The 25,097-nt window shown below is 43.5% G+C and overlaps 2 protein-coding genes across 2 annotated transcripts in view; both read right to left on the bottom strand.

Moving 5' to 3' along the window:
- LOC137318386 (zinc finger protein 16-like) overlaps positions 1-25,097 on the bottom strand; it is a 254,149-nt gene that overhangs the window by 38,653 nt on the left and 190,399 nt on the right. The gene's annotated exons all lie outside the window — the stretch shown is intronic.
- On the bottom strand, positions 23,076-23,663 carry LOC137318363 (histone H1-like; the record flags this gene model as incomplete). Its single annotated transcript, XM_067981249.1, has 1 exon — positions 23,076-23,663. A coding segment is annotated over exon 1 (588 nt), but the record flags the coding sequence as incomplete, so codon positions are not given.

The raw sequence follows: 25,097 nt of genomic DNA, 5'->3' as shown, positions 1-25,097 counted from the left end.
AATGTCGGGTCAAAGTCTAGGCAACAGGGAGTGTGAAAGTGTTTATTCCAAAGTTGGAACGCTGAAGTAATTTGATTTGAAGTAAGTAAGGAGATGTGGGTTATGATGGTTGCAAGGAAGTGACCGACGCCTTGGCAGTGCACAACTCTGGGCACCACACTTTAGGAAGGATGTCAAGGTCTTGGAGAGGGTAAAGAGGAGATTTACCCGGATGATACCAGGGATGAGGGACTTCAGTAATGTGGAGAGATTGGAGAAGCTGGGGTTGTTCTTCTGAGACCAGGTAAGTGTAAAGGCAGACCTAATAGAGGTATTCAAAATAATGAGGGGCTTTGATCGAGAAACTAGAGTGAAACTTTTTCCTCTGGCAAGTGGTCTTTAACCAGAGGTCACAGATTTCAAAGAGTTGGCAAAAGAACTAGAGGGAAATGAGGAGAAATGTTTACATAAATAGGTTTGCGAAGATCTGGAACACACTACCTGAAAGGGTGATGGAAGCAGATTCCATAGGAACTTTCAAAGTGCAATTGGACATGTACTTGAAGGGGACTAATTTGCAGGGTCATGGAGAAAATAATTGGGGTGTGTTACTAATTTGGATAGCTCGTTCAAGGAGCCAGCATAGACTCGACGGGCCGAAAGGCCTCCTTCCACGTTGTAAGATTCAATGATTCTATGATTCTTGTCAACTTGAAATGTTAGTAAGCAATGAGAAGGATATCGGCAGAGCTCAGGAGGACATTGGTAGATTGGTGAAATGGGGAAACACATGGCAGATGACATTTAATGTAGAGAAGTGTGAAGTGATGTATTTTGGAAAGAAGAGTGAGAAGAGGCAATATAACCTAAATGATCAAATTGCACAGCGGGAGCATTAACAGAGAGACCTGGGGATTCACATACACAAATCTTTGAAGGTGGTCGTTGGAGATTAAACGGTAAATGCCGACCCTCCTGCCAGTGGAAACAGTCTCTCCCCAACTTCTCGATTAAAACCTTTCATTATTTTTTTCTGAGCAACGGTCAGCAGTAGCACTGCGTTTATTTAAGGACATTAGTCTCCACTCACTGTGCAGATCTATATCTCAGTGATGTGGTCAATTGCAGCATACTGAAGGAGGAGGTGGAGTCTAAATAATGAGAACAGAATGGTGTTTGAACTCACTGGGAACCGATACTTTTACAAACAGTTTACTCATTGTTACAAATGTCACAATTCGGGTGAACGGTATGGAAGGAGGAAGTAAATTGAACATGAATAAGTAAAGAATCTGAAAATATTGCAGGCAGAATTTAACAGTGATATCAAATACTTAGAACGGAAGCCAATGGTTTCAGCTCAGAAGCGCTTCACCTCGGACAAAGAGGAAGTTTAACCGCTGACAGTAAGGACAGTCAGCAGAACAAGAATGTGTTTAAACACACTGAATGAAAATTCATTGTGCCAATATTTCTGATTTTCTTCCAACCGATGGTTATATTCATTAATTCTTTGAAATCAACCACTATTAGAGGTGCATTAACAGATATATTCTCAGGCATTCATTTATTAATAAAATACAATTCAAGAAACTTAAAATGAATAAAAATATTTAATGTTGCAACAAACATCTCCGATGCTATAATTAAGGGGATCTATTTAGGGACAACACTCAAACAGAATGGGAACCCCTGACAGTAAGAACATTGTAGCAGAACCAAGAATGTGTTGAAATATATTGAATGAAAATACATTGTGGCAATCTTTCTGATAGGCTTTTAACCGAGTAATTAATTAATTCTTTGAAATCCACCCCTAATAGTGGTGCAGGAGCACACTGATTATCAGGCATTCATTTATTAATAAAATTGAATTGAATTCACTTGAAATTGATAGAGATGTTTAATATTACACCTAATATCTCCTAAGCTAGCAATAAGGGGATATATTAGATTGTGCCCCCTTGTTCTCCATTTCACCACCATAACTGAATAAGGTCTATCTAGAGGTGTAAATTTGTAACTAATTCCATTAATCCATGGTAATTATCAATAGGTGCCCTTGGGTCTAATTACAAAAAACAGCATGAAAAGTTGGATATAAGGGGTTAATGCTGAGCCCAACTTGCAGCTGCAGCACTGTGTTTATTGAGGAACATTAGTCTCCACCCACGGTGTAGATCTGTATCTTCGTGACATCCAGCACACTGAAGGAGGAAGTTGAGTTAGGAGAAATTCCGAGAGCTGAATGCCGCCTGAGTTATTCACCAGAAACATTTATTCGTACAGACAGTACACACACGCACATAAATATCACAAAACACCTAAAATCGAGATGCAAGATGGAATAGAGAATGAAAAATAAGCAAGCAAACTGAAAATGGCCAGTACTGAAGAGAACAGTAAGAGCAGTTGGCTTCATGGCGGAAGAAAGCGGTTTCAACTCAGAGGAGGGTTAGTTCAAAGAAAGAGGAACTTAAACTCTGACAGAAGGAACAATGTCTCAGCACCAACTGAATAACTATAAATATATTTACTAGATTATCCACTGAATGTGTTCAAATTTTTCTTCTCCCTTTTTTCTCTCTATCTCCCCCAAAGAGGTGTATTCACGAAGGGAGTTGCTCAGGGCCGCCCTCCAATACCCCACCGCATTATCTGCTCATGTCTGAGTGCAGGGGGTTGATTGACCTGAGGTCAGCCGTGGTGACCCCTGGATAACTGTACCCTCCTAACGCGCATGCTCACTTCCAAGCATGGAACATATGGTATCATAGAATCACAGAATCATAGAAGGTTACAGCACGGCAGGAGGTCATTCGGCCCATCGAGTCCGCGCCGGCTCCAGACATGAGCAATGAAGCGAGTCCCACTGCCCCGCCAGAAATAGCAGGGCTCGTCCGAGATGCAATAAGATGCGATAAGGCGACACTTGGCCGATATTTCATTCAATGGCTTTGGGGCACTGAGCCCACTGGTATCGCTGCTATCACTCATCCCCACCCCGCAACCCCCCCTCCCCGCCCCTTGATGGAGATCAGCAAACTCAGTGGATGTTGATTGTTGAATTTTCCTTTTATATACATCTTACTCCTACACTGTAGACAGTAACTGGGCAATCGGGAGACCAATATCTCCCCTTTTCACCCCGTCTCAAGGCGCCTCATGGGAGCGTTATCAAGCAAAATGTGACACCGAGCCGCTAAATGAGATATTAGGTCAGGTGACCAACAGTTGGTCAAAGCTGTAGGTTTTAACAGACAGATTCTCAAAGATTCAATTGTCAAAGAAAAACTAGATCCGAGATACTTTAATACCGATATGAAGAGAGATTGTCCCCTCTCCGTTACACTCCCCTCACCGTTACCCGCAGAGAATTCAGCACAAGCAAGCAACCGCTCTGAATGCTTTCCAATGTAGAGGGCTCCACGCCAAATTATGAGTTGCTTTCATCCACTGAGATACCGGAGTTCGGACACCGCCGGGTTCAGTCGCACTCTCCCGCTTACAGTTGCCCACTCAGACCGGGAATTGGTATAAAATTGTTTCACGACTCACCAAACAGCAGTAAAAAGCCGGTTGTATCCATTTTCGAAGAAGTGCTACTTTGAGGCATGAGAGCTGCAAGGAACGGCGACAGAATCACTTGCTCCAACTCACAGAAGGACAAACCCGGAAGGGTTGAGAGACTTGAGAGCGGATATGGAGGATGGATGGGAATGAGTTGGTCCCCACAATTAAAGCAACAGCACCGAGTTTTGTGCAACCTGAAATAAGATGTGGTTTGGAACATTGCAATGATCCAATATGGCGGCCTTTGACTATTAGACGGTGATCATAGGATGAAGGGGTTAGAATGGACCATTTACCCAGAACAACACCGTAAATCATTTGTGTTCAGTTAGAACGATTGCTCCCATCATGGTCAGGATCTCCATTGCTGGGAAGGGACTGTGTCCCACTTCAGGCACCCAAAATTCAGGCGCAGCAAAATGTAACAACAAAGTGCCTCAACCCAAACCTCAGAAGAGCTACTGTATCGATCATTGCTTTTCTATTTCCAAAAACAGCCCTCCCGTGGGCTTGTTTAGTGAAGTGTTTTCATTATTACATTACAGACGATTAAAAATAAAACTGGAACATCCAAACCCGGTAGCAATTTAGTCCCACGGATGTCTGGTATAATGAATGTACATGGATATGTTCAATGTGACTCTGATATTGAGTTGGTTTACTCTCTCATATCGCCCTGGTAACGACTGTGAGAATGAAAATACCACCTCCAGCTTTCTCCAACCGCCAATTTCAAACCGTTTCTCGACAATAGAACCAAAACACAGCGCTCCGCACAAACCCTTACAGACTCGGTCTTCATATTCAAGGATTCCCAGAAGCCTGGAGCTTTTAAATAAACCCCGTTACAATTAACAGTCAGTAATATTCCTGCCTAAATACAGTCCCTTCGATAACAAGTCAACCCGCCTCCTTCCATTTCAGTCCCAGACCCGATTCTATCTCCCCACACATCCCCTCGCAGACGGGTTCAGCAGTTTACAAACACCTTATTCCAGCTGATTTGGAGAATCTCGTGTGTTGGTGTTTGAGTTGTGGCGCAGAATTTCTCCGCCAGTGTTACCGTCTCACAGAGACTCTCGCCCTGAATCAGTTAAAAAAAATGAGCATGAACTGGGACTGGAGCCGAACACATCCCCAGTTACAGTGAGGCCCGGCCCGGACATCTCATTCTCTCTGTTTTATATCAGACGGTCTCCCACCTTCATGTTCAGCACTAGAGAGAGACAAACACACACTGTCAGTCTTGCACTTCCAATCAGTGTGTCTATATCACACTTGCCAACAGTATCCAACATACGTATACAGCACCAGAGAGAGAGAACGACAGACATATACAGTATTTGTTCCAGACTGATCTGTAAAGTTGCGTTTTATCCAGAAAGATCCCGTTGGCGAGACAAAAGATGCGGTCTCATCTCTCACTGTTATTGTACCAGAGACAGGCACGCTTTTAATCCCACACTCAGGGACAGTGCAGAGAGTGACAAAAACAATGGGCGACATTTAACCCTCTTTTGCCTGTTATGCAGCTCAGGGCCTTTTGGTATAACTCTCATTGACCGAGAGTTTCACTCCGGTTAAGTTAATCTGTGACTTTTGCTGTCAGATATGAATTCTATACGGTCCCAACAAACACACCGACTCACTCTTACCTCGTCTGTTTCTCCAGGATTAGTTTGAGAAATCATCGCATCAGTTTTATCATTAAAGGGGCCAAGAATGAACAGAATCCATAGGTTCATTTCAGAACCGCTCACTTTATCTCTGAAAGACTCTTTCCCATCAGAAGATTCCGAGAGAAACAGCAGGGATGGAAACATCTAGTTTAATAGTTAGAGATTGTAAAGTCAGTCTGGATTCCAGCGTTAGGCACTGGTGGAATCCCATCTGTTTCCCATTCTGGTGCCTGTTCCTGCACTGCCTGTGGACCCCATTCCCTCTGACCTTTCCCCCAGACCCACTTCCTTTGCTCAGACTCGGAAAAATTCCAATTGGGGAAAGTTTCCATCGATTTCTGTATTGGGAATTAAACCAGATATCTGCGCATGCGTGACTCAGCCCCGCCCCCAGCGCTGCTTGTTGGTGAGCAGAAGAGCGCATGCGCGCTCCCCTCCCCCAGCTCGGCCTGTGGGCGCCATTCCCTCAGTGAGCGGAAGAAGATGGTTTAAAACAGCCGGGAATGGAGAGATCACGGCCCCCGGGGGAAGGGAGCAAAGAGCAGCCTCGTTACAGCAGCTCATCGCTTCGGGACCGTGTCCGCAGATGGGCTCAGAGATCGGCATTGAGTCCGGGGGAAGGTCAGGGGGAGTCCGGGGGCTGTTTGTAAGAGGCGGAGTGGATCAGGAACTGGTCCCGGAACATGGAGTGAGCAGGGGAAGGGAGAGGTCATTCTCGGGCTGTGTGTGAACAGGGTGTGTCCAGGGTAAGGGAGACAGAATGTGAAGAACCTGATATTTAAAATCATTGCTGCTTTCTCTCCCCAAACCAGTAGTGAATGTTCCTGGTTTAGTTCCAGTCTCACGCTGTTTATTGTTATTGGACAGTGAAGAGTGGAAACAGAGCCGGACAGTAAGGATGTGGGGAGTTATACAAAGAGCATCTATTGCAGGCATCAGGTGAGAAGTGTGAAGGACACATTTTAAACAGCGGCTGTTTGGTTTCATTTGAACGGTTAGTCCCATGGGAGAGGGGATTAGAATCCTGACCTGTGCAAACGTCCCAGCCCCATCGGGTAGTCCCATTCATTTGTTTGTGGAGGTGTTGGGTTGTGTCTGGATGTCAATAAATTGTTGTAAAACAGCCCAACACACCTGGTGAGCAGAAGCTGAGTGCTGCAGTGGAGTCAGACACTGACACTGTTTGTATCACTGATTTACATTTATGGATATTCAAAATAATTATTAACAGATATTAAACTGATCACTTCTGTATTTTCTTCGTCACCTGTTCTTGAGTTACCAGACATACGTTTCTTTCTACAGGCAAACCCTTGAAGGATCCATAATAAATGTGATGTTTCCTCCACCCGAGGCACAAGGAACAGTGCAGTCAGCTCCTTCTCACACACAGTAAGTACATTATCACACACACAGAGCACGGAGTCACAGACAGGTCATCAGTTCCACAGTCTCAGACAGCAGAAGTACTCAGTCCCACAATGATCCCAAGTTCCAGAGACACATTTTCAATCCACATTCAAACAGAACAGGTGAGGCAGACACTGTTCCATTTCCCCCGAACTCAGTCCCGCTGACAGGGAGTCCAAAATCACACTCTCAGATTGTCTACCTCACAAAGGGGCAACATTAGCCATGAATTAAATACCATATAGAAATCACACATGGTACCCGATTGAAAGGTACAGAATGAATCCCAATAACGTTCCTCGAGATTCCTATTGAATTTGAGCCCAGAACTCTCACACACATGTGAGTTTAATACATGCAGTATCCATTCAAATAGTGTACCATTCGAATACAAATTGCTAGTGCAAAACTCACGTACAGTATCAGATTGAGAAATGCTGTGACAGTGTAACCTGAGAAACAAATTAGATATCAGTTTATAATACACTGGTAGTATGAGATTAAAAGATACAGTATCAATTCTGTTCATCCAGACTGAGATACACATTACACACGAGTCCAAAAATCTTATGAAACGAAGTTTAAAGTTACAGTGTCAATTCCTTCAGTGCAGACTGATCTACACATTACATACCAATTCACAATATCATTTTGAAAGATTCATTATCATTCACAATAGTAATCACAGAAATACACATTTAATACTAGTCCAAAAAGCACACAAATTATCTGATTGAAACCTCCAGCATCAAATCCTAAAGTGTATCCATTTTGACCAATTAAATAATGTGAAAAACTATTTAAACATTAAGACATTAAAGCTACAGTATTGAACGCCATAATGTAATCTGAGAGAATAATTCCATACAGATACAGAATGAATCTCACACTCAGATACAGTACAGAGACACACAGACACAGAATGAATCCCACACTCACATACAGTACGAGAGGTTGCCAGACATAAATTCAATCCCACACTGAAGTACGGTACAAGAGATGACAGATACAGAATGAATCCCACACTGGCCATACAGTACCAAGGACTGACAGATATCAAGTTCATCCCACACTCTCATAAAGCACTAGAGACTTACAGGTAAAGTATGAATCCCACACTCACACATAGTACCAGAGACTGACAGATACAGATTGCATCTCACACTCACACACAGCACCAGAGACTGACAGATACAGAATGAATCCCACACTCACACACAGTACCAGAGAACTGCAGATAGAGAATGAATCCCACACTCACACACAGTACCAGAGACTGACAGATACAGAATGAATCCCACACTCACACACAGTACCAGAGACTGACAGATACACGGTGAATCCCACACTCACACACAGTACCTGAGAACTGCAGATACAGAATGAATCCCACACTCACACACAGCACCAGAGACTGACAGATACAGAATGAATCCCACACTCACACACAGTACCAGAGACTGACAGATACAGAATGAATCCCACACTCACACACAGTACCTGAGAATTGCAGATATAGAATGAATCCCACACTCACACACAGTACCAGAGACTGACAGATACAGAATGAATCTCACACTCACACACAGCACCAGAGAATGACAGATACAGAATGAATCCCACACTCACACACAGTACCAGAGATTGACAGATACAGAATGAATCCCAAACTCACATGCAGTACCAGAGACTGAGAGATGCAAAGTGAATCTCACAGTCACCGATATTCGTGCAGGCTGAGTTACAAATTACTTACCAGAGCAAAAATCTCACAGTCACAGATTGAAAGATAACGTATCAATTCCATCAATGCAGGCTTAGTTGCACGTTACGTACCAGTCCAAAAATCTCACAGTGTCAGATTGAAAGATACAGTGTCAATTCCATTAGTGCAGACTGAGCTACACATTAGAAACCACTACAACAAAACTGTTACAGATTCAGACTGAAATATACACTATTCTATTCATGCAGACTGAGCTCCACATTAAATACAAGTTCAAAAATGTCACCATATCAGTTTGGAAGATGCACAAATTCACAATTGTTTTCCCATCGATACAGGTTTAATAGTAGTCCAAAAATAGATGCCCACATTATCTGATTATATCCGACAGCATTACATTTTAAAATATATCATTATCTACTAATTAAAGACTGGGAAATAATATTCATACATTAAGGTATTAAAGATACAGATTTGAACACCATACTGTAAACGGAAATACAAATTAGATACAGATAAAGAATGAATCTCACACTCCGATAGAGTGCCAGAGACTGATATATAGAATGAATCCCAAACTCATACAATCTACCAGAGACTGACAGATTCAAAACGAATCCCACACTCACACATTATCGCACAGACTGACAGATACAGAATTTCTCTCACTGATCCACAGCATCAGAAATTGTTAGATACAGAATGAATGTCTCACCCACACGCAATACTAGAGACTGACAGATACAGAATGAATCCCACACCCACACACAATACCAGAGACTGACAGATACAGAAGGAATCCCTCATCCACACACAATACCAGAGACTGACAGATACAGAATGATTCCCACACTCACATAGAGTACCAGGAACAGAATGAATTTCACTCACATACAGTAGCAGAAACTGACAGATACAGAATGAATGTCACAGTCACATTACTGCAGACTGAGTTACACTTTACAGACCAGTCCAAAGATTTCCTGGTGCCAGATTGAAAGATACAGTATAAATTCCATTAGTGCAGACTGAGCTACATATTAGATATATTGGTAAATACTCAGAGTGTTATACTGAAATAAATAGTATCAATACCATTCGTTCAGACTGAGCTAGACATTATACACCAGTCCAAAAACCTCATAAATGAGCAGACAGGAAGATACAGTTTCTATTCTATTAGTACCACCTGAGCTGTACAATACATACAAGACTGAAAATCCCATACAACATTAGACTGAAAGATACAGTATCGATTTCATTAGTGCAGACTGAGCCACACATTATATAGCAGTCCAACAATCTCATATCCTATCAGACTCAAAGATACAACATCAATTCCATCAGCACAGACTGAGCTACATGTTACTCACCAGTCCTAAAATCTCAGAGAATCAGATTGAAAGATTCAGTATCACTTCCATTATTGAAGACTGAGCTACACATCACATTCCAGTCCAAAAATCTCATACAGTATCAGACTGATAGATAGAGTATCAATTCCTTTAGTTCAGGATGAGCTACATATTGCTTACCAGTCCAAAAATCTCACACAGTGTTCGACTCCGATACAGAATTAGTCCCATTATTGCAGACTGAACTACACATTACATACCAGTCCAGTAATTTCACCATGAACAGATTGAAAGGTACATTGTCATTCACAATAGAGTTTAGAGATTAATATGTAATACTACTCCAAAACTCACACACATTCTTTGATTAAAGAAAATCAAAAAGAAATCCATATTTACAAATTAAATAATCAATGGAGAACTATATATAATTTAAAGTATTAAAGATACAGTTTCAAATAAGATACTGTAAACTGAAATAAGAATACAGAATGAATTCAGACTTGCACATTGTCTCAGAGACTGAATTACAGAATGAATCCCACACTGAGATAAAGTTGCAGAGAATGGCAGATACAGAATGAATCCCACATTCACATACAGCACCAGAGACTGACAGATACAGAATTAATCCATCACTTATATATAGTACCCCTGAGACTCACAGATGCAGAATATACACCAAGCTCACAGTCAGTACCAGAGACTGACAGATATAGAATGAATCCTACACTCACATACAGTACCACGAACAGAATGAATCTCACTCACGCACAGTATCAGGGACTGACAGATATAGAATGAATCCCACACTCACACACCATACCAGGAACAGAATGAATCTCACTCATGCACAGTACCAGGGGCTGACAGATAAAGAATGAATCTCACACTCACAAACAGTACCAGAGACTGACAGATACAGGATGAAACTCACACTCACATACAGTACCAGAGACTGACAGATACAGAATGAATCTCACAATCACATTACTGCAGACTGAGTTGCGCATTACATACCAGTCCAAAAATCTCATAGTGTCAGATTGAAAGATACAGTGTCAATTCCATTGGTGCAGACTGAGCTACATATTCGATATATTGGTAATACTCATGTTATTATGAAATAAACATTATCAATACCATTGGTACAGACTGAGCTACACATGACATTCGAGTCCACAAACCCCATAAATGATCAGACTGAAAGGTATAGTTTAAATTCTATTCACACCACCTGAGCTAAAATTATATAACAGCCCAACAATCTCATACAATATTAGACTGAAAGATACAGTATAGATTCCGTGAGTGCAGACAGGGCCACAGATTATATAGCAGTCCAACAATGTCACAACAGATCAGACTCAAAGATACAATTTCAATTCCATTAGCCTAGACTGAGCTATATGTTACTCACCAGTCCAAAAGTCTCTCACAGTGTTAGACTCCGACACAGAATTAATCCCATTATTGCAGTCTTAGCTACACATTACATACTAGTCCAATAATTTCAACGTGAACAGATTGAAAGGTACATTATCATTCACAATAGATTTCAGAGATTAAGATGTAATACCACTCCAAAACTCACACACATTGTTTAATTAAAGAAAATCGAAAAGTGTATCCATATTATCAAATCAAATACTCGACAAAGAACGGTATATAATTTGGAGTGTTAAAGATACAGTTTCAAGTACGATACTCTGAACTGAAATAAGAATATGGAATGAATTCAGACTTGCACATTATCTCAGAGACTGAATTACATAATGAATACCACACTGAGATAAAGCAGCAGAGAATGGCAGATACAGAATGAATCCCACTCACACAGACAGTACAAGAGACTGACAGGTACATAGTTAATTCCACACTCACACAAAGCACCAGAGACTGGCAGTGATGGATTTAACCTCACACTGACATAAAGCACCAGAGACTGTCAGATACAGAATAAACTCCACTCTCATATACAGTACCAGAGATAGACAGATACAGAATAAACCCCACTCTCATATACAGTACCAGAGATAGACAGATACAGAATAAACCTCACTCTCATACACAGTACCAGAGATAGACAGATACAGAATAAACCCCACTCTCATATACAGTAGCAGAGATAGACAGACAGGTACAGAATAAACACCACTCTCAAAAACGGTACCAGAGACAGACAGATACAGAATAAACCTCACTCTCAGATACAGTACCAGAGACAGACAGATACAGAATAAACCTCACTCTCATATACAGTACCAGAGACAGACAGATACAGAATAAACCTCACTCTCATATACAGTACCAGAGACTGACAGATACAGAATAAACCCCACTCTCATACACAGTACCAGAGACTGACAGATACAGAATAAACCCCACTCTCATACACAGTACCAGAGACTGACCTCGACTGGACGTAAGCGAGAACTGTAAAAAAGCGGAACAAATTCACATTATCTGTCGTGGTTACAGAAACAGGACAATGTGCAATGTGAGGAAAGTTTCTGTCTGTAACTTTTACTCTCGTATTTTTGCACATTTTGACGGTGAAACATGAAGACAATTGATTCATAATAAAGTTTTTCTTTCACTCATTCGATAGTTGTGAATTTGCCCCATTATATTTCACTGTACATTGCGCAGTGTTTCTCTCTGATTTCTCAGGACACGATTTAAATTGCTCCTCTACCCCATTTAGACTCTTATTTTCTAAACAGTATGTGGCCTCCTTATTCCCCCTCGCGAAATGCCCCACCTCACACCTTTCTATATTGAAATTCAATGGCCATTTGCACGGCTGTTCTGCAAGTTTATTTTGTCGCAGCCTTCCTCAGTATAGACAATACCCCCTAAATCAATTACAAGAATTTAACACAGTATTACAAGTAGTGTTTGGTCAAACAAAATGTACTTGCAGCTCGTCTCCATTCCCAGTTTTTCTAAATCCCACTCGTGCAATATAATGTGAAGAATGAGTTTATCTTCTGTCCCTCTCTCATCTGTAAACTTCAATGACCCGGGGTTTGGGGACATCTACTGGCCGGAAGCAGAGCTGCAACAGTTCGGAACAAATTGCTGAAACCGGACAAGGTGCAGTGTGAGCGTGTTTGTGATTGGTGGCAGGTATTAAATCTGATTTTTTTAATACCTGTCCATTAAACTTTACTGTTTGTTACTGAACAGTAAACAGAGCCGGACAGAAAGGATGTGGGGAGTTATACAAAGAGCATCTATTGCAGGCATCAGGTGAGAAGTTTGAAGGACTCATTTTAAACAGCGGCTGTTTTGTTTCGGTTGAACTGTTCATTCCAAGGGAGAGGGAATTAGAAATCTGATGTGTGCAACGGTCCCGTCCACATCGGTAGTCCCATTCATTGATCAGTGCAGCGGTTGGGTTGTGTCTGGATGTCATTAAATTGTTGTAAAACAGCCCAACACACCTGGTGTGCAGAAGCTGAGTGCTGCAGGACTGCAGTGGAGTCAGACACTGACACTTTGTATCGCTGGTTTTCATTTGTGGTTATTACAATGATTATTAACAGAGATTCAATTGATCAGTTTTGTATTTTCTACTTTACCTGTTCTTGAATTACAAGACATACTTTTTCTTCCTACAGTTAAATCCTTGAAGGACCCAGAATCAGTGTGATGTTTACTCCACCCGGGGCACAAAGAGCAGTCAGTGCAGCCAGCTCCTTCTCACACACAGTAGGTACCTTATCACTCACAGAGCACAGAGACACAGACAAGTCATCAGTCCCACAGTCTCAGACAGCAGAAATAGTCAGTCGCGCACTGATCCCAATCCAACAGTCAAAGAGAGCAGGAGAGAAAGACATAATTCCCATTTCACAATGACTCAGTATCGCTGACCGGCAGATAAATATTTCCCAGTCCAAAATCACACCCACTATCAGATTGAAAGGCACGGTGTTAATCTCACATTCGTTCAGCCTTAGCTACAAATTAAATACCAGGTAGAACTGACACATGGTACTGATCGATAGATACAGAATGAATCACAATAGTGTACTCCAAGATTCAAATTAAATACCAGCCCACAACTCACACACATTATGAGTTTAAAGATGCCATATTCTTGACAATAGTGTACACTGAGATATAAATTAGATACCAGTTCAGATGTTACCCATATTTGACTCACATATGTCCAAAAACCTCATAGTGTCAGAATGAAATGTACAGTTTCAATTCATTTACTGCAGGCTGAGGTACACATTAGATACCAGTCGAAAATTCTCATACAGTATCAGATTGAAAGACACTGTATCAATCCCATTATTGCAGACTGAGCTACACATCACATACGAGACCAAAAATCTCAGTGTCAGGTTGAAAGATACACTATCAATCCCATTAGTGCAGATTGAGCTACACATTATATACCAGTCCAAAATTCGCATAAGGTATCGTACTGGAAGATACAATATCAATTCCTTTACTGCAGACAGAGGTTCACATTAGATACCTGTCCAAAAATCACATACAGTATCATACCGAAATATATAGTATCGATTTGATTAGTACAGACTGTCCGACACGTTACATACCAGCACAAAAGTCTCACACAGTGTCAGACTGGAAGATACAGTATCAATTCCATTAGTGCAGACTGAACTATACCTTACAAACCAGTCTAAATATATTGCGCAGTGTCAGACTGAAAGGTACAGTATGAATTCCATTAGTGCAGACTGAGCTACACATTCTATACCGTCCAAAATTCACATACATCATCATACTGAAACAGACAGTGTGAATCCTATTAGTGTCGACTCAGCTGCACATCAGAAACCAGTCCAAAAATCTCTCGCAGTGTCTGACTGAAAGTTAGAGTGTCAATTCCATTAGTACAGTCTGAAACACACATTTCATACCAGTCGAAAAATCTCATAGTGTCAGACTGAAAGATACAACATCAATTCCATTAGCCCAGACTGAGCTACACAATAAATACCAGTCCAATAATTTCACAGTAAAAGATTGAAATGTACATTATCTTCACAGAGATTAAAATGTAATCCGACAACAAAACTCACACACGTTGTTTGATTAAAATAAAATCTGAAACTGTATCCATATTTACAAATTAATGCCAGATGAAAGATTTGCATACATTAATGACTTAAAGATACAGTTTGAAACACCATACTGTAACCTGAAATAAGAATACAGAACGAATCCAGACTTGCACTTTGCCCAGAGACTGAGTTACAGAATGAATCCAAACTGAGATAAAATACCAGAGACTGACAGTCAAAGAATGAATCCCACACTCACAGATAGCACCAGAGATTGACAGATACAGAATGAATCCCACACTCACATACAGTACCAGAGACTGAGAGATACAGAATGAATCCCACACTCACAGACTGTACTGGAGACTGACGGATACAGAATGAATATCACACTCACATACAGTACCAGAGATTGACAGATACAGAATGAATCCCACACTCACAGACTGTACTGGAGACTGACGGATACAGAATGAATATCACACTCACATACAGTAACAGAGACTGACAGACAGAGAATTAATCCCACACTCACATGCAGTCTGACATCTACTGGCCATAAGTGAGAACTGTAACAGAGTGGAACAAATTCACATTATCTGTCGTTGTTGCAGATTCAGGACAATGTGCAATGTGAGGAAATAGTTTCTCTCTGTAACTTCTACTCTCGTACTTTTTCATATTTTGTCCGTGAAAAATTAGACAATTGATTCATAATAAAGTTTTTGTTTTGCTCATTCGAAAGTTGCCCCATTATTTTTCACTCTACATTGCGCAAGATTTCTGTCTGATTTCTCAGGACTCAATTCATATTAATTCAAATAAACCGAACTGAAACACAAATAAAAACTGAGCGCAAATCTGCAAGTTTCAACGGCGACCGTCAAAAGTGAAAGGGATAAAATATAGAAAAAATTAAACCCGAAAATGCTGGAAAGACTCAGCAGGTCCGGCAGCATCTGTGGAGAAGGGAAGCTCGGGTTAATGGTTCAGGACTATGACCCTTCTATAGATCAGAAAGGTTAATCCGACATAATTGAAATAAGGAACGGGAATCAGCAGAGGGAAAGACTTCAGAAAATCAATTATTTTCACTGAATCCGGGCAATTGTGTTCCGTATCCACTGTACAGATCAGGGCACATAATAATACAAAGGATCAGAGTTAAATTCAACGTTATGGGAGAAATAAATGAATTTTAAAAGTATTTTTATGTAAATTTGACCCGTTTGTGTTTTGGAAACACTATCGCTCTGAACATCATCAAATTCGGTTCCAGTCTTGGTGTTTCTGAATTCAGCGAACTGGGATTCAAACCTGTTGGAATTAACTGTTTGGAAGGCAGCTCTACTCATCATTACAGCACCTTAGTTCACTCGGAGGGAGAAATAGAGTGTTTCTGTGGAGTTTCGGACTGAATTGCTCCCTTTTGATTTCTGGCACTTTAATCATAGACAATAAATAGTTCCCAAACATCAGCCCCTGAACAGACACAACAAGCTGATGGAATTTCTCATTCTTTGATATTAAATACGGTGATGGCAAAAGCGAATGGAAAGAGGTTAGGAAGAAGTCACAAAAACAATTAGGGAAGCAAACAGGAACTACGAAATCAAATTATCAAGGAATACAAAAAGAAATAGTGAATTATTCCACAGGCACAAAAATAACAAAAGGAAAATCAGAATATCTGAGGGCCACGAAGGGATGCACAAGATAAACTAACAGATAACGTCAGCGAAATGGCAGAAATATTGAATTATTACTTTGCCTCAGTATTTACCCGGGAGATTAACAGGGTGAACATGATATTCGAGGAAGAGGTCAATCAAGATATCAAGATATTTAAGTTAGAAAGGGTGGGTAAACTCCTGGTCCAGATAGATTGCATCCGTGCATATTAAATGAAGCAAGGGAAGGGACAGCAGAGGCACTGTTACATATATAGAAAAAATCATCACAAAAAGGAATAGTGCCAGAGGACTGGATGACAGTTAATGTGATTCTTATATTTTAAAACAGGAGATAGAACAAGTCCAGGGAACGATAGACCAGTTAACTAAAGGCCGGTGCTCGGAATGATCATGGAATTCTTTACTCAATGCTGCAATAGAAAAATTGTAAACAATTTTACAACACCAAGTTATAGTCCAGCAATTTTATTTTAAATTCACAAGCTTTCGGAGGCTTCCTCGTTCGTCAGGTGAACGATGTGAAAATGACGAAGGAGGAAGCATCCGAAAGCTTGTGAATTTAAAATAAAATTGCTGGACTATAACTTGGTGTTGTAAAATTGTTTACAATTGTCAACCCCAGTCCATCACCGGCATCTCCACATCATGACTGCAATAGAAAAACATCGAGAAACCGAAAATATAATAAAGAATAGTCAGCACGGATTTCAGAAAGGGAAGGTTTAACAGTTTGACAGAAGGTTTGAAAGTTTAAATTATAGTTCAACATAACTTATCTGCTTTTCAATTCTACTCCTCCAGAAACAAACCTCTGTGTTTGCTTTTTATGGAATATCAACCTGTGTTGCTACTTTTAAAGATTTGTCAATCTGTACCCCTAAATCCCTTTACACTTCGACTCCATTTAGACTCTTATTTTCCAAGCAGTATGTGGCCTCCTTATTCCCCCGAGCAAAATGCACCACCTCACACCTTTCTCTATGGAAATTCAAAGGCCATTTGCACCGCCTTTCAGCAAGCTTATTAAAGTCAGTATAGATAATACCCCCTAAATTCATTACAAGCATTTAATACAGCATTACAACTAATGTTTTATCTATAAAATGTTCTCCATTCCCAGTTTTTCTAAATCCCACCCGTGCAATATAATGTGAAGAATGAGTTTATCTTCTGTCCCTCTCTCATCTGTAAACTTCAATGACCCGGGGTTTGGGGACATCTACTGGCCGGAAGCAGAACTGCAACAGTTCGGAACAAATTGCTGAAACCGGACAATGCGCAGTGTGAGCGTGTTTGTGATTGGTGGCAGGTATTAAATCTGATTGGTTTTTTCAGATATCCAATCAGATCGATAAAGGAAAAATATTGTGACATCAGTCCCAATCACAATCATTGCCTTCCCCCATCCCTCATTACCATAGGGCTGTGGGGCTGCCTATTTAATCCGAGCTCGGAGCGGATTTGGGTCATTTCTGGGTCTGAAATTGAGTTTGAAAATGCCTGAGGACAAGAAAGCAGCTCCCAAGAAGGGCGCCAAGAAAACCTTGAGTAAAGCACCAGCCAAGGGCGGCAAGAAGCGGAGAAAGTCGAGGAAGGAGAGTTACTCCATCTACGTCTACAAAGTGATGAAGCAGGTTCACCCCGACACCGGCATCTCCTCCAAGGCCATGAGCATCATGAACTCCTTTGTGAACGATATTTTCGAGCGCATCGCGGGTGAGGCTTCCCGCCTGGCTCATTATAATAAACGGGCGACCATCAGCTCCCGGGAGATCCAGACCGCCGTGCGCCTGCTGCTGCCCGGGGAACTGGCCAAGCACGCCGTGTCGGAAGGGACAAAGGCGGTGACCAAGTACACCAGCTCCAAGTAAAACTCCACAATGCACTGAAAAAAAAATAAACACAAAGGCTCTTTTAAGAGCCACCCACAGTCTCTCTGAAGACGCTGTACCGACACCTCTGTATGGAATCATTTTACTGTAGATAGTTTGATACTAACTGTCTCTCTATAACTCGTGTTTTTGTAGTTTATCTTGAAATCTGGAAGATTCTCATAATCACTGCACGGTATAATGTGTGTCGCTTTTTTATTTAGTCCCAATAACCAAAAACGTGTCCCTGATCCTCTCATTCCCGTTCATTTTCCACCCCTTCCCACGCATCTGCCCCTTCAGAGCCGTTTTAAGGCGGTGGATGAGACTTCTGTCATTTCATTATCCTTTTCACGTTTGTTTGTTCATTATTCGGGAATATCACTTTCAGAACCGCAATCCTTTGTAAAACAGCAGCCCTGAAAGGGAATTCACACCGAGTACAGAATAGTCTAAAGGCTCTGTCACTGTTCGACTTCTTACACCAGGAGTCTCGGCTCCGGTTTCGATCGCGCTGCAGCTCCTGTGAACAGGGATCAATCCACAATCTGTGGTTTGTTAATTTTACAAAGATTGAGCTGGAATCTGTCCCGTTACAAAATGGGACTTTATTGGAGCCCGATTGAAAGCGAACGGTGAATGAAGCCGGATTTTAACCGGATTGTAAAAGATTCTGGAAGTTGTGACGGGAAATGTGGAATAAAGAGTAAAAGGAGAGAGATTTTTAAATCTTTGTCTTTACGCGACATTATTAACTAAATCCGCTTCTTGTGTTACAAATATATTGGCGGGCTTTTCAAGTTTGATAAAACGGTTCAGTTCGGTTTTTTCTGCCCTTTTCTCATTGCCGGCTATTGATTGGTGAATAAAACAGCTCTCTGATTGGGCTGTTCATTGAACCAATGAGTTTGAGAACAGATGAACCAATCACAAGTGCCCCCACTGCACTCCTCCAGAGGGTATAAGAAGGGCGAGTGCAGGAGGATTTCTTCATTCTTTGTGAAAGTGTTTGTGAGATTGTGGAAATGTCTGGAAGAGGAAAAACCAGCGGTAAAGCTCGGGCCAAGGCCAAGTCTCGCTCATCCCGGGCCGGACTGCAGTTCCCTGTGGGCCGTGTTCACAGGCTCCTGCGAAAGGGGAACTACGCTGAACGTGTGGGTGCCGGAGCCCCGGTCTATCTGGCTGCTGTGCTCGAGTATCTGACGGCTGAAATCCTCGAGCTGGCCGGCAACGCGGCCCGGGACAACAAGAAGACCCGCATCATCCCCAGACACCTGCAGCTGGCCATCCGCAACGACGAGGAGCTCAACAAGCTGCTGGGACGGGTGACCATCGCTCAGGGCGGGGTGCTGCCTAATATCCAGGCCGTGCTACTGCCGAAGAAAACCAGCACTGTGAGCTCCAAGAGCAAATAAAGTGGCCAAGATTTAATCTGATAACCCAAAGGCTCTTTTCAGAGCCACCCACTGTATCTATGAAAGGGCTGGTCACTGTCTGTGGGCTCAGGAATTAACTTCAAAAGGACTTGATTCCGATTGTAGAACTAACAATAACTTGTTAAACACAAATGATCCATATCGGTCTGTTGCAGTACTCGCTTCCGGACCGCAGATGTCGCCAACCTCCAATAGATTGAAATTTGCAGTTAACTGGGTGGGTGGGATACAGAAATACCAGGGACGCTTGTTATTATTTACCGTCCCATCCTCGGACAAGTCTGCTTCGGTTTGTTATTTTACCCAGATGTATACAACAGATGCTGAATGATAAGTTGTTTATTGTGTCAGCGATTACTGAATAAAGAATGTGTGAAATTTGTGTTTGGATGTGAGTGAGGTATTTATTCTGTCCCTGCCCGTCTGATATCTGCTCCCTCCCCTCTCTGCATTTCCCGTTTAAGCAAATTTCTCACGGCCCTGCCATTTCAACCCAGGAGATCACAGCTCTTTCCATCGCCGATTTGGTGGCTCTGAAAAGAGCCTTTGTTGCACTTGGTGCTGAAGCCGGGTCGGGTTTAGGCGCGCTCCCCGCGGATGCGGCGGGCCAGCTGGATGTCTTTGGGCATGATGGTGACTCGCTTGGCGTGGATGGCGCACAGGTTGGTGTCCTCAAACAGCCCCACCAGGTAAGCCTCGCTGGCCTCCTGCAGGGCCATGACGGCCGAGCTCTGGAAGCGCAGGTCTGTCTTGAAGTCCTGAGCGATCTCTCGCACCAGGCGCTGGAAGGGCAGTTTGCGGATCAGCAGCTCGGTGGATTTCTGGTAGCGGCGGATCTCCCTCAGAGCCACAGTGCCGGGTCTGTAGCGATGAGGCTTCTTCACTCCGCCCGTGGCTGGAGCGCTCTTCCGGGCCGCTTTGGTCGCCAACTGTTTGCGAGGAGCTTTCCCGCCGGTCGATTTACGCGCTGTCTGCTTGGTCCTGGCCATTTTCTGAACAGATCTCAACACAACCTGAGACACAAAGACTGTTAATACGGACTGCGCTCTGGGGCCGCCTTATAAACTGTCTAAGGCGATCCGCCCCTGGCCTGTGATTTGCTGACGTCCAACACCCTATCAGGGAGTGACCGTCCCGGGCCTGTGATTGGCAGGTTTGTACCGAGCTCTGACAGTCAGACCGAAACGGCGGGAGATATTGGGCCCCAATTGGCTGAGCTGAAATTAATCATCAATTTCAAAAAGCCCGCCAATTTCAGAGCATCAATTAACAGTTTCAAGAAAATCTCATTTCCCTCCAGCAATTTAAGAATCTCTCTCTTTATAATCTCCATTATTTCCCACTCCTCAGCTCAAACCTCAGGCTGTTTCACATTCCGGTTCATTCTCTGATCTGTCTGTAAACGGGCGGGAATAAATCCCCGGTCATTGCTTTCCGGAACGGGACAAAGTCCAGCTTCAATTTCAAAAATCCCGCCAGTTCCGGCCCGGTGAACCGCTCCTCAAACAGAAACTTCACATCGAACTGATAATTGAATGAGGGCAGGAAATAAAGAGCGAGCAGAGAGGACACAGCGGGAGAGGGAGTGAGGCGGGATTTTACTCTGAGCGGAGAATGTAATGTCTGGGGAAAGACTCTGTATCCCCGCCTATTCATTTATACCGTGAAATGGGAATTCCGCTCCTTCTCTCGGGATGGCCGAGAACCCCGGCCGTTGTTTCTGATCTCCCTGTACCGAGTGTTGGGGAATCTCCCCATACTAATTAAATATCAGAAACTGATTCCCCATCCCGAGATCTTTCCTCTCCCCGTTCCCAGGTCAGTGCTCTCTCTGTGAGGCGGTGGGTGGCTCTTAGAAGAGCCTTTGTTTTGTGTCCGGTTTGAAAGGGTCGAGTTGTTCAGCCGCCGAATCCATAGAGAGTGCGGCCCTGCCGTTTCAGAGCGTACACCACATCCATGGCAGTGACCGTCTTGCGCTTGGCGTGTTCAGTGTAGGTGACCGCGTCCCTGATCACATTCTCCAGGAAAACCTTCAGCACCCCGCGGGTTTCCTCGTAGATGAGACCCGAGATCCGCTTGACACCGCCACGGCGAGCCAGGCGGCGGATGGCTGGTTTGGTGATCCCCTGGATGTTATCACGAAGCACTTTACGGTGCCGCTTGGCTCCGCCTTTGCCCAGTCCTTTGCCTCCTTTACCTCTGCCAGACATGATTATTCTTCACTCAAATCGCTGCTGAATGAACAGCAAACTTATGCTGCTTCCGTTTTTATGCAGCCTGCCCCGACCTGACTGAAACAGACACAGGGTGAGAGAGGGAGTGGAGGAGACAGAGTGAGATATTAAACAGGGAGGGGAGGAGACAGAGTGAGATATTAAACAGGGAGGGGAGGAGACAGAGTGAGATATTAAACAGAGAGGGGAGGAGACAGAGTGAGATATTAAACAGGGAGGGGAGGAGACAGAATGAGATATTAAACAGGGAGTGGAGGAGACAGAGTGAGATATTGAACAGGGAGGGGAGGAGACAGAGTGAGATATTAAACAGGGAGGGGAGGAGAGAGTCAGAGTGACGGACAGAGCGGAGAGCGGCGGCTGATCTTCCAGCTCCACCTCCAGCTTTCTCCACCTGCCAATTTCAAACCGTTTATCGATAATAGAACCGAAACACAGCGCTCCGCACAAACCCTTACAGACTCGGGCTTCATATTCATGGATTCCCAGAAAAACAGAGCTTTTAAATAAGCCCCGTTACAATTAACAGTCAGTAATATTCCTGCCTAAATACAGTCCCTTCTATAACAAGTCAACCCGCCTCCTTCCATTTCAGTCCCAGACCCGATTCGATCTCCCCACGCATCCCCTCCCAGACGGGTTCAGCAGTTTACAAACACTTTATTCCAGCTGATTTGGAGAATCTCATGTGTTGGGGTTTGAATTGTGATAGCTGCGGATCTCCGCCAGTTTTACCCTGTCACAGACTCTCGCCCGGAGTCTGTGAGAATAAATGAACTGGGACTGGAGCCGAACACACGCCAGTTCCAGTGAGGCCCGGCCCGGACATCCCATTCTCTCTATTTTATTTCAGACAGTGGGGGTGGGGCGGGGATAGCGAATATCAGCGAGTCACCAGCACCCTGGGTTTATTTGAAATGATTTCTATCTGAAATCTGAGCCCGGCCCCGGGACAGGAATCATCTGATTCCGGGATCAGCTCTTTTCTGAGAGACGTGGGTGGCTCTGAGAAGAGCCGTTGGGTTCAGATGGTCACAAGTTGCACTTGATTTTTTTTACTTCTTTTTGCCCGCTGCTTTCTTCGGCTTTGCTGACTTCGGCTTGGGCTTGGCCCTCGGTTTTTCCACCTTCTTCGCCTTCGCCTTCACTGGCTTGGGGGTCTTGGACTTCTTAGCCGCCGCTTTCTTCTTAATTGGTGATTTCGCCGCCTTTTTCGTGGTCGATTTCTTCGCCGCTGATTTCTTGACGGCTGTTTTTTTGGCCGCTGGTTTCTTTCCAGGAGATTTTTTGGTTACTTGTTTCTTCACCTTCTTCACCACTTTTGCCTGGGTTTCCTTCTTAGCGACTCTGAAGGAGCCCGAGGCGCCCGTGCCCTTGATCTGCACCAGGGAGCCTTTTTCCACATTTCTCTTGATACTTAATTTGATCTGGGACCGGAGCTTCTCCACATCCAGGCCTTTGGTAGCCAGAACCTTCTTTATCGCGGCCAGGGATATCCCCTTGCGATCCTTGCAATCCCCCACAATCTTGAGGATCTGTTCTCCCAACGGGGGACCGGTGGGCTTGGGTCTGGGAACCGCCTTCTTCTTCTTGGGAGCCTTGGGTGGAGCGGCGGCGGCAGGAGGTGCCGTTTCGGCGGCTGCAGTGTCTGTCATGTCCGGGACTCTGCAGAAAATCTTTCTGACAGTCAGAGCTGGGTCAGAAATGAAACGAGAGGCGGCGGCACAGAGCAACTTAAAGGCACAGAGCGGACGGGGCGGAGACATCCTGCTGTCAGCTCCCGGCCCCTCCAGCCTCTCTGTGTTTCTCTCTCCTCTTAAACTCCCCGATTCCAATTCAAATCGGGCACTCCAGAGTCCCAGACTAGCCCCTCCCCATCTGTAACACCGGTATGTTTGCTGTCGATAAACTTTCACCGGAATTAAAAGCACCAGTTTCGATTGAAACCCGTTTCATTGCTGCACTGATCGCGCTCTCTCACCCGATCGCTGACATGATCTCCGTTTTTCGGCTGAAATCTTGAATTGATCTGAAACTTTACCTTAAATTTCCACTTCGGAGCTCGGCAGGGGAGGAGGGCGATCCTTTGACAGGGATTTTTTTAAAATTTTAGTCAAAAGGGACTCGGAAATCTGGCGATGAGACCGGCCACACAAACACAGTTACATTAATCTAACCCTTTAACACACTCTCTCTGACACAATGTTCACATCTTCACATTCACAGGACAAACTGTTCGCCAGATTGACAATTCCCGGGACAGGCTTTCCTCCCCGCTCGGCCTGTGCTGCAGATTCTCGGGGGTTAGTTGTAGTTTCCCAGCTCAGTAACTGTTAAACACTCTGAGGCCGGCGCTCCTCACAGTGTCTGGTCCCCAGTTTCAGGGACAGGAGTCAATCACAGCTGTGGATCTGATTATCCATATCTGGTTTTACATTATTACATTGTCTGCACACAGAAATATGTTTGGTTGAGGCGATAATACAAATAATCCGCCCTGGGCTCCTCCAGTCTCTCTGTCTTTCTCTCCCTCCTCCAAAACTGACTGACAGACAATAGTAACTGGTGTCCTATCCGTCCCATTCTAAACACCCAGAGACGGCCAGTTACTGAATAAATTCAACATTCATAGGCAGTCCAGTGTCAGACAGTTACAGGCTGTTTCTCTCCACCTTTCCTTACTGGACTGGAGACTGATAAATGCACCGTCCGACCGGCTCATACATAATAGAAGGGACAGTGACCGTCTCACCAACAGCACCGGAGGTCTGTTCACAGACACAGAATCAGTCTTTACCTTCCAACAGGGTGTTCATATTACGCTCAATAACACTATCCCGCTTTCATGTACAGCGCTAGAGATAGAGAAATACAGACGGACAGATAAAGAGACAGACAGAGACAGGCACACAGACAAAGTATCATTCTCACACTTCCTCTCAGTGTGTCCGTTTCACACTCAGCAAACAGTATCCCACCTTCGTGTACAGCGCTGGAGAGATACAGACAGGCAGAGTATCAGCCATACGCTTCCCATCAGTGTCTCTGTATCACGCTCAGCAGCAGTAGTCCACCTTCATATGTTGTAC

The sequence above is a fragment of the Heptranchias perlo genome, unplaced genomic scaffold (assembly GCF_035084215.1).
Source record: "Heptranchias perlo isolate sHepPer1 unplaced genomic scaffold, sHepPer1.hap1 HAP1_SCAFFOLD_70, whole genome shotgun sequence".
Classification (NCBI taxonomy): Eukaryota; Metazoa; Chordata; class Chondrichthyes; order Hexanchiformes; family Hexanchidae; genus Heptranchias; species Heptranchias perlo.
The sequence above is the reverse complement of the archived record's forward strand: the minus strand, read 5'-3'. Positions and strand labels throughout refer to the sequence as shown.